The 15,281-nt window shown below is 24.9% G+C and overlaps 2 protein-coding genes across 2 annotated transcripts; one reads left to right on the top strand and one right to left on the bottom strand.

Annotated features, from left to right (window-relative positions):
* Positions 1–2,203: 2,203 nt before the first annotated feature.
* LOC113554223 (pre-rRNA-processing protein TSR2 homolog) lies at positions 2,204–5,201 on the bottom strand. Its single transcript, XM_026957971.1, has 4 exons — positions 4,976–5,201; positions 4,807–4,903; positions 4,367–4,605; positions 2,204–2,617 (listed from the first exon to the last, which is right to left on the bottom strand). Exons 1-4 carry the CDS (start codon positions 5,054–5,056, stop codon positions 2,543–2,545), a joined length of 492 nt encoding a protein of 163 aa, XP_026813772.1. The 5' UTR covers positions 5,057–5,201; the 3' UTR covers positions 2,204–2,542.
* A 409-nt stretch (positions 5,202–5,610) lies between these two features.
* LOC113552748 lies at positions 5,611–14,214 on the top strand. The gene is made up of 14 exons (XM_026955643.1): positions 5,611–5,867; positions 6,401–6,576; positions 7,197–7,630; positions 7,712–7,851; positions 8,338–8,449; positions 8,647–8,730; positions 9,491–9,580; positions 9,703–10,479; positions 10,548–10,711; positions 10,780–11,556; positions 12,007–12,195; positions 12,275–12,405; positions 12,864–13,152; positions 14,149–14,214. The coding sequence occupies exons 2-14, from the start codon at positions 6,428–6,430 to the stop codon at positions 14,212–14,214; spliced, it is 3,402 nt and encodes a 1,133-aa protein (XP_026811444.1). The 5' UTR covers positions 5,611–5,867; positions 6,401–6,427.
* Positions 14,215–15,281: the final 1,067 nt, after the last annotated feature.

Genomic DNA, 15,281 nt, shown 5'->3' with positions numbered 1-15,281 from the left:
AAAAATCTAATAATTCTTTGTATAGTACCTAATAATTTGTTCTATAAACGTGCAAGTACTATTGCATAATGCATAGTATTATTTAAAAAATATATATGATTATTATTATAAGATAGATTACCCAGGTTTCTGTATAGCATTCATGTTGTAATAGCATTCATAACATCGTAACATATTTTAAATATTTAAACCTACCTAAATAAAAAAAAATAATTAAAACTAAAAAGTTGGGCAAGTGCAACAGCCCGTGAAGGCAATTACAGACTGTGTTTTTTGTTGGCTAGGGAATTATTGTTTTGTAGTGGGTGGATTAGATGCCCACTGTGATTAGGTAAACTGAATAGCCATGAGTATATGCAGTCCTATACGAGCTATACGACTGAAGATAATCAGTTCTGGCGGCCTGCATTTTCTGTTCCACTGTGTCGTCGTTACATCATCCACAAAACGGTACAGTTTAATATACGATTAAGTTGTTCGGTGGACATCAACGCGGCAGCGTGACGGACGTCGCTCGCCGGATTTGTCACATATCCAAGGGGAGATCCACGGCATGTGGATCCCCCTCCCACGAAATTTAAAAAAATTAAAAATAAGGTTTTGTATATCAATCATATAAAAATAAAAAATGTATTACAAATTATTTAGAGCCCAACACAAATCAGCAATGAAAATATTATAAAATCAGTACCTATTTGGTTTAAAAACAATAATTTTTTAAGTAGAAGTATTTTAAGTCGTTTTGGAAATTATTTATTTAGAACAAAAACTATGGACGTTTTATAAAAAATTATTTCATTGAAAATTATAGTAAATAGGTGCCTAATTATAATCTATCAATAAAAATATAGCGTGCACAAATTGTTCAAGCATGTAAATAATTTATAGCTTTAAATTAACTGTTAAAAAGTAAACTATATATACCTATATGTGTATTATAGATTTTTAGTGAATGTAATATATTGATTTCACATACACAATGATGTATGTGACATGTGTCATGTGTATGTTTTTTTTGTCATCACTTTTTATGCAGTAAAAATGCTTCAAATGCTTTCATTTGAAGTTCAATGTAAGAGAACATTACATATTAAAATGATAAATATAAACATTATAACTAAATTATTTTTTTTTTAATTCAAAAACATTATTCATGGACCTATGCATACCTATTATGATTTTATGAAGTTTTTTATACGCATGAGTGCATGACATGAAAATCAGTAGAATAATTGTATAATATATTCATATTATTTTTTTATAGTTATACTATGAACTTATAACCACTAATTACAAAATAGTCTATTATACGATCAATACTTTAACTAGTTTAACCAGTTCTCATTATTTACAGTAATCTTGTATAAACTCAAAAGTTTATAAACAATAATTTAATATGGTATGCATATATATCAATTATTATAATAGTAATAATATAATAAATGCCGTTTTCAGGAAAAATTAATTAACCAACCATAAAACTTATAGCAAAATAAATTTTTTTAATAATAACAATAATTTTTTATATATACCGATGTATGACGTATCATTGAATTTAAATCCAATACAGTAACCAGCTAAACACCTAACATACAGAGTAGTGTAGTAATAAATGCCACTTGACACCTTTTTTCAATTATGGAGAGAAAAACTTATGAAGTATCTTATATTCAATTTTCAAATCTTCAATATAAAACAAACATTTTTATAATATTGCAACGAGAAAAAACTAAAATATTTTTAAATTAATATCATATACATAAAATTAAAAATGTCAAGTATCTTTGGTTACTTGTCAGTTGTTTTAGAAATACAATAAAAAAAACAAAATTTATTTAGTCAAACATTAGTTTTGAGTAAAAATGTCAGTTTTTATTTTTATGATCTTCCATCCAGTAATAAACGTTTTCAATGCATAAATTATTTAGTTTAGTTTAAATATTCATTTAAAAAAAACCAATGTTTACTTTAAATTTATATTGTTATAAAACTACTATTTTTATTACATAATATTTAACCTTTAACCTTATATAATATAAACACATAAATATTTAAACATTATGCTATATTTAATAAATTAAGTAAGAGCTGAATAAAAACCGATAGTAGAAGATTTTAGTTTATTATTTGTTGATTTTAAAATTTGAATAGACAAAAATATTCAAAAACTATAAATCAATAAAAAAAATGTGTATTTACTTCACTGTAAGACATTCTGTATATATTATATTCAAAAAGTCTTTTCAAAAAGAACAAGCTAACATCATAATTTATCAAGTTCAAAATGAAACATTTAAAAATTATTTTTATCTAATTTTCAAACATGATTATAAAAGACAAAATTACTAAACATTAATAATGTACATTTATAAAGTTAGGAATTAAAACATAAACGAGTTTATAAACACTATAGTTAGTATACTCATATGAAAATTAAATATTTTGTTACAAATAACAGCACATTACAACAGCCCATTACCTAATAAAAATCATTATCTCTTCATAAATAAAAGAATAAAATAAGACATATTGCTGGTAAGTTTTATTTATGTTTCACCACTGTCCATCCATCTTCACATGGTTCAGACTCTTCACTAGACGAAGATGAATCATCACTCTAAAATAAATATAATACATTTTTATAAAAATAAACATATACATTAATTTATTAATGATTATATTGTCTACAAGTTATTACATTAAACTCAAGATACTAATATATAAATATCTCTGAAATTAATATATTATAATATACTGACTGCACAACCTGACTTAACTAAGGCTTAATATATGTTGGAAAATAATATAATATTGTTTATAGTGCCCTAACTTAACCAAGGAAAAAATGAACAAACATACTGTGTGATAACTTTGTATGTATGTATTACAGATTAGTCTAATGGAAATTGTTTATTTTTTAAAAATTGTCATAACAATCATTTTGAGATTAACTGAAAATAAGTTAAGAGGGTGTTATACCCACACGTGTTGTCTCTGTCTTACTAACGCACATCATAGCAAATTTGCGTTCAGCAAAACACATTTTGTGATGTTAACTTTAATATTAAAGTAAATTTACCTAATATCAAATTTAAATTTAAGAATATTTAAAAAATGCCATATGCTTGTATTGATATTATCATTTTATAGTGAATTATGAACATTTTAAAGTTATAATATTTTAAACAGCTGCTACTTATTTTAAAATGATAATATTAATAAAAGCATATGACATTTTACAGATAATATTCTTAACTTTAAATTTTATAATAGGTAAAATTACTCTAAAATTAAAGCTAACATCACATAATGTGTTTTGCTAAACTGCTAAATGCAAATATGCTATGATGTACATTAGTAAGACAGAGACAGCACATGCGGGCATAACGTTCTCTTGATACTATATTTAAAATTCATCTTGCTATATTACAAACTTCACCATGAAAAATGCTCAATCATTTTTTTTAAAAAAAATGTTTACTGGACAGATGGCGCTACTACTACACATTCCCATTTTATGCACAAAATATTCTATAGACAGGAGTAGAGTCTATAAAACTATGCTTATAACCTGCTTTATAATGTGCTATTAAAACTGAAAAAACCTAGTTCAAATCCACTTAGTAATTTCTAAAATTATCCTAGGCATAAAAAAGGTACTGTGTTTTGTATATAAAAATATATTATATGTAGGTAGATACATTTAGTTGGTGTACAGGTGGGTTGCTACCTGTTGCAAAACATAATCATTATTAGAATTAAATAGGTAATAGATTAAGAAAAAAAAATTATGAGTTATGTAACAAAGTATACAATTAAATCTAATCTGTAAGTTCTAACAGACTAAAAACAAGCTAAGGATCTAGACCTAGATTCTAAACCCTCCAAGTTAGATTTAGTTGTTTGGATAGCCATGAATGAAAGATCCATATAACTGTGTTTCATATATTTATATTCAGTTTTAACAAAAAAAAAAAATGGGATAAATGCAATAGAATAATTTATGTGCATTGTGCAATATGTAGTTATAATATAGGCATAAATATTTTAAATAAATAATTATACTGGTTCTACCAGTCTTGTAGTCATTTTCTTTATCAATAAAATACCTACATTTAATTATAAATAAGTATAGCATACATAATAAATTGGTAGATTGCCTTGTCAGTGTATTTATTTAACAAACTCCATAAAAAGACAATTGTTTTTTATTGTGTTGAGTTCTTAAAAATTTGGTATTTATATTAAAACTATATACATACAAATAAATTAACTACAATTATTAACCACTAATATTTTAATTAATTAGTGAAACTAAGTAATCGCAATGAACAAAAATATAGAATACAAATGTTACATAAATTACCTTTTGTTTTTCTCGTATTGGTTTTACTGGATTAATTTGAATAGGAATTACTATTGGTAAACTTTTAAGTTCATCTATAACTTTTTGTCGGCCGTCTAATGACTGATTCCAAATACAATAGAGTTCACAAATATGTTTACTTAATTCCTCAGCAGATGCATCTTCAAGCACAACATCAAACCCAAAATCCATTGTGTCTTCAATAATATCAGATATCATTGTCCAACACATGTTGACACCTTCATTAATGTAATAAATTAATTAATTATTATAATTTAGTAAGCATGAGATTTCATTATTTGTTAACATCTTGGTAAAAGAAAAAAAATTACAAAATGCATCAAAATTGTGAATGAAATGTGATAAAAATTTAGTGAAAATAAAATATCAGATGGGCACTTTATAGTAACTTGTTAAACTAGTAAAGATAATATACAAACCAGATTTCAGAAGACTGTCGTGTACGTGCTTTATCAAATCCCTGATTTTGGATTGCATTATTGCAGACGATCCTCCCATGCCATGTTCAACAGCCAACTTGAGTGAAAAATAAAAAAAAATTATAATAATTAATAGCTGTATAATTATGTTGTGTATTATAATATTTACTTTAAGTGCGGTCCAGTTGTTGAACAGCACGCCAATTATGTGCTCGAAATCCGTGTCGTGGTTTAATATAAATATTGACATGATCGTACGAATTAAGAACTTTAAGATATCGTAGGTTACCTTAATTCGTGGGCCGTGCGTAAGCCGTACGACAGCGACTGTGTTCGCCGAGCAATACAAATAAATAGCTGTGGTCCTCGTGGTTAACACTTAATATTTATATTATTTATTATTACTGATAGCAGGCTGATAACAGTTTTACCGGTTGATCGCAAGAAACGTTGTTATCAATCACTGTCGGTATTCGTATCACAGAATATTATGTGTTCGTGTTTTGTCATAATCGTAGTATACAATCATCGATATGTGTACATGCATTATGTCGTCGTAATTATTATTATCAAATATATTATGAAAATGCACAGAACGATAGGGTTACTTTACTATTGTAGTAACGACTGATCAACATTATTGTTCTGTCATATTATATATTCATCGTGTAACTGTAATCAATATCATATCACAAACTGTAGTATACCGCACCAGTAACCATTATGAATTCACGGTTAAGAACGATTTAAGAATGAAATGATACAAATAGTCGTTGATAAACGGACATTTCTTATCGCGATTGTGTATTTTTAAATATTGTTCGTTTAAAAGTTATAATACACTATAAATTATAATATTACATTACAACAGCTATGTTTCGTTTATGAATTTATGATTACATTATTTATAGTACTACACTAGTGATTAGTGATGCTATTAGAGTTCCTACTGGAAATTTCATTTTTTTTAAAACTTCGTATTAATTAAAAGTCCCAATTAGTAAACAGTAACTTGAAATTTGTGTACCCGGTAATATAAGCTACACAATTGCTCTCCTCTGGTAAGTTCTTAAAATGTTCTTGTTATATATACCAATTTTTGTGACAATTTTTTGAATTTTATTCATACATAAAACATACTAGGTAATCTTAGATTTTTTATAAATTAATTTTTTATACTGTACTTTAATTTTTTGTTTTATATTCCTAAATACTCCTGGAATATTTGTTGGGAGTTTTTGATGTATAAATATCGAATATGAGCTACAAATTTATAGTAATAACAATGATAAGCTTTAGAATGAAAGATTGATGTAGTAATTTTCTTCTTCATTCATCCTGACTAAATTGTTAATTCCATAATATTTTATATTCATATATAGATTCATTCTATGGTCTATTTCAAATAATTGCCATCTAGTTAATCTATTCAATTACAAATATAACTATATAACTCGTTATACAATATGTATTAATTGTCAATATAATAAAATAAAATTAGCAAAACTCATTGATAGGTATTATATTACTAAATAATTTTAAGTAGGTACAATAAGTATATATGTATATATATTTTAATAATGCTTTTTTACAGATTAATAGTTTTAAAAAAACTATTTCTATGATGCCGAATTTGCCTCCCTTTTTTAATGGAAAGATTAGTGGTGTTTTAACTTTGTCTGTATTAGATATATCATGGTATAATAATAGTGTAAAAAATACCTATGTACAATTTGAATGGACTGGATGTCAAGAAAAACAGAAACTCTTGTGAGTTTTATAATATATAAAACTATTATTATTACATTTTAATATTTAAAATAAAACTTTCAAATTATTTTCTTCCAAAAGCGCTACACCCATATGCATTGTCTATATCTTACAATATAGCATGGCAAATATTTGTTCAGTAAGATCAATTTTATATATTTAGCTTAAATATTAGTGTGAAATAACCTATTATATAACTTAAAGGTGAGAACATTGTCTATGTTCAATTTTTAGTATATTTTAATTTTTAAGTGAATTATGAGCAATTTTAAATATAAATATTTTACATACTCGCAACTCACTTAAAAATTAAAATACTGTAAAAAGGTAATGAGAGAACATAGATAATGTTCTCACCTTTAAGTTTGATAATAGTTCATTTTACTTTAATATTTAATCTTAACACACAAAACTGATCCTACTGAAAGAACATTTACCATGTTATACGTTTGTAAGATGGAGACAACACATGCAGATGTAGCGTCCTCTTAAGAAGTATTTTTGTGCTCATGATAGAACTAATTAAATTTGTTACATTCATTTAAAAAAACAACAATCAACCTTAATGTGGTATTCTTAACTACATAGTATATATATTTATTATCTAAAATATTTTTCAGAACATCTAAATATTCTAAGATTACTTATGATATTCGAACTAGTTACAAATCATTTTTACATTACCTATCAACATGCACATTAAGATGTTCAGTTAAAAGTTATGAAAATAAAACGTTAGCTTATGCGACTATGAAAAACGTATTAATAGAACAAGATAACCAGCTGATAAAATCCTTACCACTAATGAATAATGAAAAAATAGTTGGTACTCTAAAATTATGTTTTAATGTACAAACATTCAATGATACATCATTTGACCATGATATTAACATTTTAAAACAATTTGGAATTCAAGATGAAACTAAAAATAATGAAGAGTTTTATTATTCTGAAATATTTAAACACAGAAAAAATGAAAGAGTAAGACCCATAAGTTCTTCATCATTAAGATCTTATAAAAGTAAAGAAGAACTAACTAGTGATTATTTAATGGGTAAGATATTGTTTATTTTTATCTGGATTACCTACTTGATAATTTCTTCAACTATTAATTTTTAACTTTGATAATATTTAGGAAAAAATATGAATCCTGATGAAGAAGAAGAGGCTCTCAATACATTAAGAATAATGCCAAATAATTCTGCTGAAAGTTTAGTTAGTGCAGCCGAAAAAATTGGTATTTATTCACCACCCCAGTCGCCATTACACATTCAAGTAATGAACAATAATATTAAATTATTAACATAATTATACACATATAGAATTAGGTTAATTGTTAAAATAGCAGGAAACTTAAAAGAAAGAAATCAAAATTTCAAATGAACATATCAATGTTTTTAATTTCTAAAACTATCATTTTCTTGACAGTCTATTTAAGAATATTAACAACTAGGTAGGCATAAAAAGTACAATCCGGCTGATTAAAATTAGTTAATTGGAGCTTTATATAAGTATTTTTAAATATTCTGAAAAACTTGCTATATATTTTTGTACTTTTTAACTTCACTAAACTTTAAAATCTCTACTACTTCATAAATTCATATTTTTTAATGTTTTGCTCCAAACTTAAAATTATAATAATTATTAAAATTTGTAATTTGTTACCCCATTCATAGAATAGAACCGTTTAATTCATAAAATTTTAAAATTGTTAATACTTAATATTCATATTTATTATGTAATATGTCTACATTTTTATAGGGCTCTACCAAAATGATGGCAGTCAAAAACCCTGGCATTAAAAACATGAAGAAATCTTGTGATAAAAACAAAAGTAAATTCAAAACAGACTTCTCTAAAAAATTACATAAAGGTGATTGATTCAACATACATTATTTTTATTTATTTCATACATTAAAATTATTAATATGTTAGTAGTGGATTTTTATACTATCTATACAAACTTTTTCAGATTACTTTTCTATCAGAAATTTTTCAACAAAAACTTTTTTCTTCGACATTTATTTTTTTTATGGTTGAAAATAATTTATTTTGATTATTATTTTATAGCGCCTGTGCCAAAAGATGATGTACATTTACATTTATCAATCCTATCAATTAATGTTTATCGCACAGTTAAATCTCTTCAAAATTGTAAGTGTTAGTTATTATTGTACTTGTATAACATATTTTAATATTATATATCAAATATGTTATCACCAATTTGGGGAAACTCATTTTATCAGATGTATTATGTTAGTTTAAATTTTTTTCTTTTTACAAACCAGAATGTGTAAGTTCACATTCCTTTAAACCTTTAACCTTTCCTCTGTATACATTTGGCAGAAAAAAATAAATTTTTTTACAGAAACTAGTGATGGATAGAACTGTTCGAATCTCGGACCTAACCGAACCAAACCTCGAAATTCGAACTCTGCATGGAAAAAATTTAAACTGAACTATCTAACATCTTTTATTGTTCGAAAATCGAACTTGAAAATATTTGTCAAACCAGTCTTACTGGCCACGATAGTACAAATACCAAATATTTGTACAATTCTTCAAAAGTTATTAAAAAAAATAAAAATTGATAATCATTATTTAGAAATAATTAGACTATTGGTGATAGAAAGTAATAAGCTGTAACAAGCACTTTATGTACCATTTATAATAATAATGATAAAAAGTATTGAGTTTGAGTTCGACTAAGATTAATTCTAGGTTCAGTTCAGTTGGGTAGAAAATATGAAGGTTTGGTTGGTTCAGTTTAAAAAAAAATAATTTAAAGTTTGGTTCAATTTAAAAAATCAGGGTTTGACCCATCACTAGGTCAGAAACACTTATTTTCGATATACTTGAATAACTGAATGTATGCCATTTTAAGTTGAATCATAAATAATTTTTTTTTTTTTAGATACTAATAGCACGTATATTGTACAATGTATTAAAGATCAAGAACCATATAAATTATTGAGATTCATGACAAAACATGTTGATCATAATGGTAAATTATTTAATGGTATACTATATTAATTTAAAACTACAAATAGTTCTATGTTGATATTTTTAATTTAATTTCAGTTATAACTCAACGCTTATAATAAGTTTTATTTGTTTATATTTTAGTTGTGAAATTTAAAAGTGTCACTCAGTCATCACGTTTAGAAGGCAATACAGTTAAAGGTGTCACTATTAAAGTTTATGTACGACTTCTTAGCGAACGCTGTCCTATAGTTCTAGGTGAAACAAAACAAATGTTAGATTGGACTGGATTTTCAACTACTTTCAATGTTCCGCGATTTATTAAAGTTCCTCTATGGAATAATGACAAAATTACCGGACACTTGTCTTTGTCATATGAATTTTCCAGAACACCTACAATCCATGAATATGAAAATAGTTTTTCTGAAAATCAAGACAATATAGAGCATAAAACCCAACAGAATAAACATATTGAAATTGCTAATCCAGTTGGTACTACAAATAAAAAAAATGTAGAAGATTATAAAGATACCATTTTGTATCAAACAAAAGACCAAATGTATATGTATAATAGACTATATCCTGAAAGTATTGAGAATAATTTTGAAAATGAACTACCATTGAATGAATTTTCAAAAATAGAATCAACCAAGATAACAAAAGAAAAAGAAATTCAAACTAACTTTGAAGTTCGTCAATTAAACAAATCTGTGCAAACACAAATAAAAACTTCCAATGTTGCAATACAAGTAAGTAGTGATGAATTAGAAGATCCTTTGGACAAATTAGATAATTGCGATATACATAACATATTTCGATGCACTCATGAATATACATTTAACATTGAAAAAAAATGTGATTCAAGATTCAATTATGTAACTTATCAATTTCCAGAGTGTGTTACTAATAATATTGGAAAAGGTATAACTGTAATTGTATGATATGTTAAAGTTATACTTATAAATTAAGAATTGTTTGATTGTTTTTAGTGGTCTCCTGTTGTCGAACATTCAGAACTTTTGGTAACACTAATATTCTACATTTGATTATATTGCCTACAACAATCCCTTTAGAAACTTATTTTTATAATAATTATAAAAAAGCAGCAATTGTATTAAATCTTTATAAAAATAATGATGATTCTCCGGAAAAGGTAAAAATTATATTTATTATATAGTATTAAAATATTATCTTAATAATTTTTATTTATGTATGTTTTAGGTGTCACTTCTAATATCTCATTTAATTGATATGGCAAATAAATTTAAAACTTCACACATTGCCAAAAATATAATTATCAATAATAATTTATCAATACCTGAATTATCTAATAATAATGTCAAAGTACAAATACATTACAAAAGAGTATACCACTCATTTCCATCCCCTGAGCAAAAACTTAAAAACTCGAGTGTTTCATCATACAAGACATTAAAAAAAAATTCAAAAATTATTGTAGACTTGACTGAATCAGATTCTGAAGATACTATTAATAAGACATACACATTAATAAAACACAATGATAGATTAATTGATTTGACTAGTGAAACCAGCACACAAACAGATCCAATACCTGTTAAGATTTTACACAATTCCATAACTCAAACAGAAAATGATTTACTACCAGATTGTATAATTATTGACGACGACATTATTTCAACTAAAAATGAAACAGAAAATGTAATGAAAACAGATATAATTGATATTGTTAAAAATCAGCCAAATTGTACAAACACAAAAATTATACACGACACAACAATTGTTGATGAAAAATTATACAATAGTGATTTTTTTAAAGCTAAAGTGACAATTATTGAAGGGTTTAATTTACCGTCAGTAAAACTAAGTGGTGATACCATGCCTACAGCTCCAACTACATACATAATCATGGAAGATTATGGCGAAAGTAATTTATCAACATCATCTGTTGTACAGCAGACAAACCCCGTTTGGAATAGTGAATGGATTGTGGTTATACCCAGGAATAATTTAATTGAAGTATAAAACATTTTTATTTCATAATAATTTATTAATTAATTTGCAAAGTATTGTGCATAGAAAGTTGTACTATTATTTAGAACTTTTATTATTCCATCTATATCATCAAGGCTTGATGAATTTAAAATTTTTCAAAGGCTATAGCCTAATATTATACCAATTTAAAACATAATAAAGGCATTTGCTTTCATATTTTTAACTATCTACCGTAAGAAATAATAAAGTTGAAGTTTAATCCAAAATTATTATCTTTAACATAACCCACCTCTCAATTATTCATTCTTTACACCACTATCCATAGTATAGCTCACCTGTCTAAATTTATGTTGACTATACTATTTAAATATTGAATTAAAAATTAAAAATATGTACTTTGACAATTCAAATTATAATTGAATAAAATTATATTTGTTTTTACTAATACTAATATATTTTTTCTATTAATTTTAGGGAAAATGGCTGATATTGGGGTTGTGGTGTAAGAAGTATAAAAATGAATATGCAGGGCATGATCCAAAACGAGACATAAGACTTGGATTTATTTTAATAGATTTATCTGCACTTGAAAATAATCTCAATAAAACTTGTAGATTGTACGATGTCATTAGTGAAACTGAAGAACACCGTGGAAAAATTAAAGTAAATTTTATTATCTTACCTAGTTTTTATTTTGGTTTATAAAACAATTTATAAAATTTATTTTTATTTAATACCTTAGGTTGCAATAGAACAATTTAACAATATTGATCCTTGTATAAATAATAATTGTATGCCCCAACCAAGAAATGAAAGAAATATTATTCAAACCAAAAACAAAATTAAAAGCCAAAAATCAAATGACGATCTTATGTGAGTTACCTGCTAATTATTTAACTCATAATTTAAAAATTAAACATTGAAATTTGGATTATTGTAAGTGCAAATTGCTTAGTTACTAAAGGTGTTAGCTTTCTAAAAGTGTTCTCTCTCTAAATTTATTTTTAGTAAGATTTTTTATACACATTTAATGAAAATTCCTAAGTACTAAACATTTTAACTGGGTTTGAGCACTTTAAAAATTTTAATAAGTGTATGTCATAAGATGAGTTTGAAAATAAATAATTAAGTTGAAATAAGAGTACTTACAAAAAAATATCCAATAATACATTAGAAAAAAAAAATGAATAAATTGTGGATTTTTTTTAAAAAAATCGTATAACGAGTAGACTGATAATTTTAGCATTTTTTTTTTTAATTGGCCTCTGCAATTGTGAATAAATTTTAAATAAAGTAAATTTATTTGTAAACATAATTATTATTATTATAAGATATGAAATGATGGGAAAAATGCAAATTGAAGATAATTTTCTTATGGAAACAAGAAATCCCAATAATCCTATTGCAGTTAAAGATGAAAAATGTGATCAATATATAGATATTACTGAGGATTCCCTCCAAAAGTTCAGCAAGACTTCTTTGAAGAATACAGTTGCTAAATCCAGTTCAAATGATTGTTTTTATAATAATGATAATGTATTTGACAATATGGGAACTATAAGTTCTGTTACATCTTGGACAAGTTCTTCAGATGATATATTATGTTCAAATAATTCTCAGGTAATTTGTTTAGGGTTAATTTCTTTGAAATGTTAATAAGTTATTATAAATTACTATCTATCTATACCATGTGTTCGCAGAAACCGAGTACACTTAAACACTCATTACCCTGTGACTATTTATCAATTCTGTTTGTAGGACATTAAACTAAACTAATAAATCATAAATTACTATAACTTACAATTTTTTTTTACTCTTGTATTTTGTGCTTATGCAACAAACAACTTAATTTTTTAATGGAAACCCCTATTTTGAAAATTATTTTCAGATTGTTCAAATTTTTCAAGTAATCTTGATCTATCAGCATACAAGTTCATTGTATTTTCAGTAAATAAAATTCTATTAATTTTTTTTTTACAATAACTACTGTATATTTCTATTTACAATTTAATTTACAGAAATTATTCGATATTTTTGAAAGTCCTTTGTTGTGTAGCATGTCTTAAGTCTAAGTACCATTCATAAACATTTAAACATTTATTTTATTTCTAATTGTGTTTTTTTTTTTAATTTTACCTTAATTAAAATGTATATGTAGTATTATTAGATAAAAGAAAAAAAAATTAGAATTTTATTTTCTGAGAGTATATGTTTTTATAATAAATTATTTAATTTTATGAGTAATAATGAATATATCATATGGTGTTAAGAAAGAAAAAATACATACATTTTTTATTTTAAGTTTAGAATACAAGTTGATAGATCAAAATTAATTGTAAAATTTTAACAATCCATGGGTTTCCATTAAAAAAAATGAAGTTGAGTTGCGGATGAGCAAAATACAAGAGTTAAAAAAATTGTAAGTCATAGTAATTTATGATTTATATTAGTTGTTTTTAATGTCCTACAAACAGAATTGATAAATACTTATAAGATAAATGATAAAGTGTATACTGTTTCTATGAGCACACAATATATGAACTCCTGTGTAACAATTTGATTTAAAAATTCAAAAAATTATCAATCTGTGCTTATTTTAATTGATTTCAATTTCAGATTGTGAACAATATTCTAAATAACAAAACCAAAATGAATCGAATAAAACAAATTATTCGAGGTTAAATAATTGTACAAGGACATTTAATACTTAATCTATTAAATTTAATAAATTATAAAGTTTCCAATTAATATTATTGTAGTCAATTTCATATTTATTATTTTGGATTAAGGAAGATGTTTAATTTATATTAATTTGTTTTATAAGTGTTCATTGTAAATATTATGTTACCTAATGATGTTTATTTGAATGTGTATTATTTATTTTAGCAATGAAATCTAAGTATTTTACTGAAATTATCACAAATAAATAAAATATTTTATTATATTTAATATGACAATATCTCCTCATACACTTTTTAAAGCAAACACTCAAAATATTTTTGTCAATTATAGAACTATTACAAAATTAAAGACATTATTTTGTCTTTCTGCTAATATTCCTTCCTTGTTCATAGAATGTACATAATGATACAAACAATAACACAAATAGAACAATTAATATAAGTGAAGGTTTCAACAATTAACTTAAAATTTTTGGTTAGAAATGTAATCCAAAAATGTAGGTATTCATTGAAGCGACCTAATAATTGAATTCGATAGCTATTATTCAATTGTTAAATATCCCAACTGAATGAATTCTACAAAAAAAAAAAGATACATTTAATATTATTATAATCGATAGTGGACACCAATTACAGATGGTATAAAAACTTATCTTATCCAGATTCTTAGAAAACGTTCATTGTTAATAAACGCACACATCTATTATTAGTAAGACAAAAATTAAATTTTAAACGTCCGAATAAAGTTCATTATTGTTTAATAAAATATGTTTGAATATAAATAATAATTGATTTTTTCTATATCTTTAGTAAATATAAAATTGTAGGGGCTCACTCAGCAGCCCACTCAGCTCTCTCCAAAATCTGGCCCCCGTGAACCAGCTACTGTCCACCAGGAAAAGTCTTTATATTTCACCAGCATAGTCCGTCACTGCATTTTACATAAAAAAAAAGACTGGTTTGAATCTCCTTTTGTTAATCTAGTCATTCAATAAAATGAACATCACTATCATGTCAATACTATACATGTATGAAATATGCAGAAGTAAAATTATTTTGAAGACTAAA

Source organism: Rhopalosiphum maidis, chromosome 2 (genome assembly GCF_003676215.2).
Source record: "Rhopalosiphum maidis isolate BTI-1 chromosome 2, ASM367621v3, whole genome shotgun sequence".
NCBI classification, from domain to species: Eukaryota; Metazoa; Arthropoda; class Insecta; order Hemiptera; family Aphididae; genus Rhopalosiphum; species Rhopalosiphum maidis.
The sequence above is the reverse complement of the archived record's forward strand: the minus strand, read 5'-3'. Positions and strand labels throughout refer to the sequence as shown.

What these genes read in the sequence shown, in the direction of transcription:
- LOC113554223 (XM_026957971.1), bottom strand. Translation starts at nt 5,056, where the DNA reads ATGTCAATATTTATATTAAACCACGACACGGATTTCGAGCACATAATT. An exon ending in ACAACTGGACCGCACTTAAA is followed by an intron (nt 4,904 to 4,975) that starts GTAAATATTATA and finishes TTTTCACTCAAG; the next exon opens with TTGGCTGTTGAACATGGCAT. An exon ending in CAATACGAGAAAAACAAAAG is followed by an intron (nt 2,618 to 4,366) that starts GTAATTTATGTA and finishes TATTTATTTTAG; the next exon opens with AGTGATGATTCATCTTCGTC.
- LOC113552748 (XM_026955643.1), top strand. Translation starts at nt 6,428, where the DNA reads ATGATGCCGAATTTGCCTCCCTTTTTTAATGGAAAGATTAGTGGTGTT. An exon ending in AACTAGTGATTATTTAATGG is followed by an intron (nt 7,631 to 7,711) that starts GTAAGATATTGT and finishes GATAATATTTAG; the next exon opens with GAAAAAATATGAATCCTGAT. An exon ending in CTCTAAAAAATTACATAAAG is followed by an intron (nt 8,450 to 8,646) that starts GTGATTGATTCA and finishes ATTATTTTATAG; the next exon opens with CGCCTGTGCCAAAAGATGAT.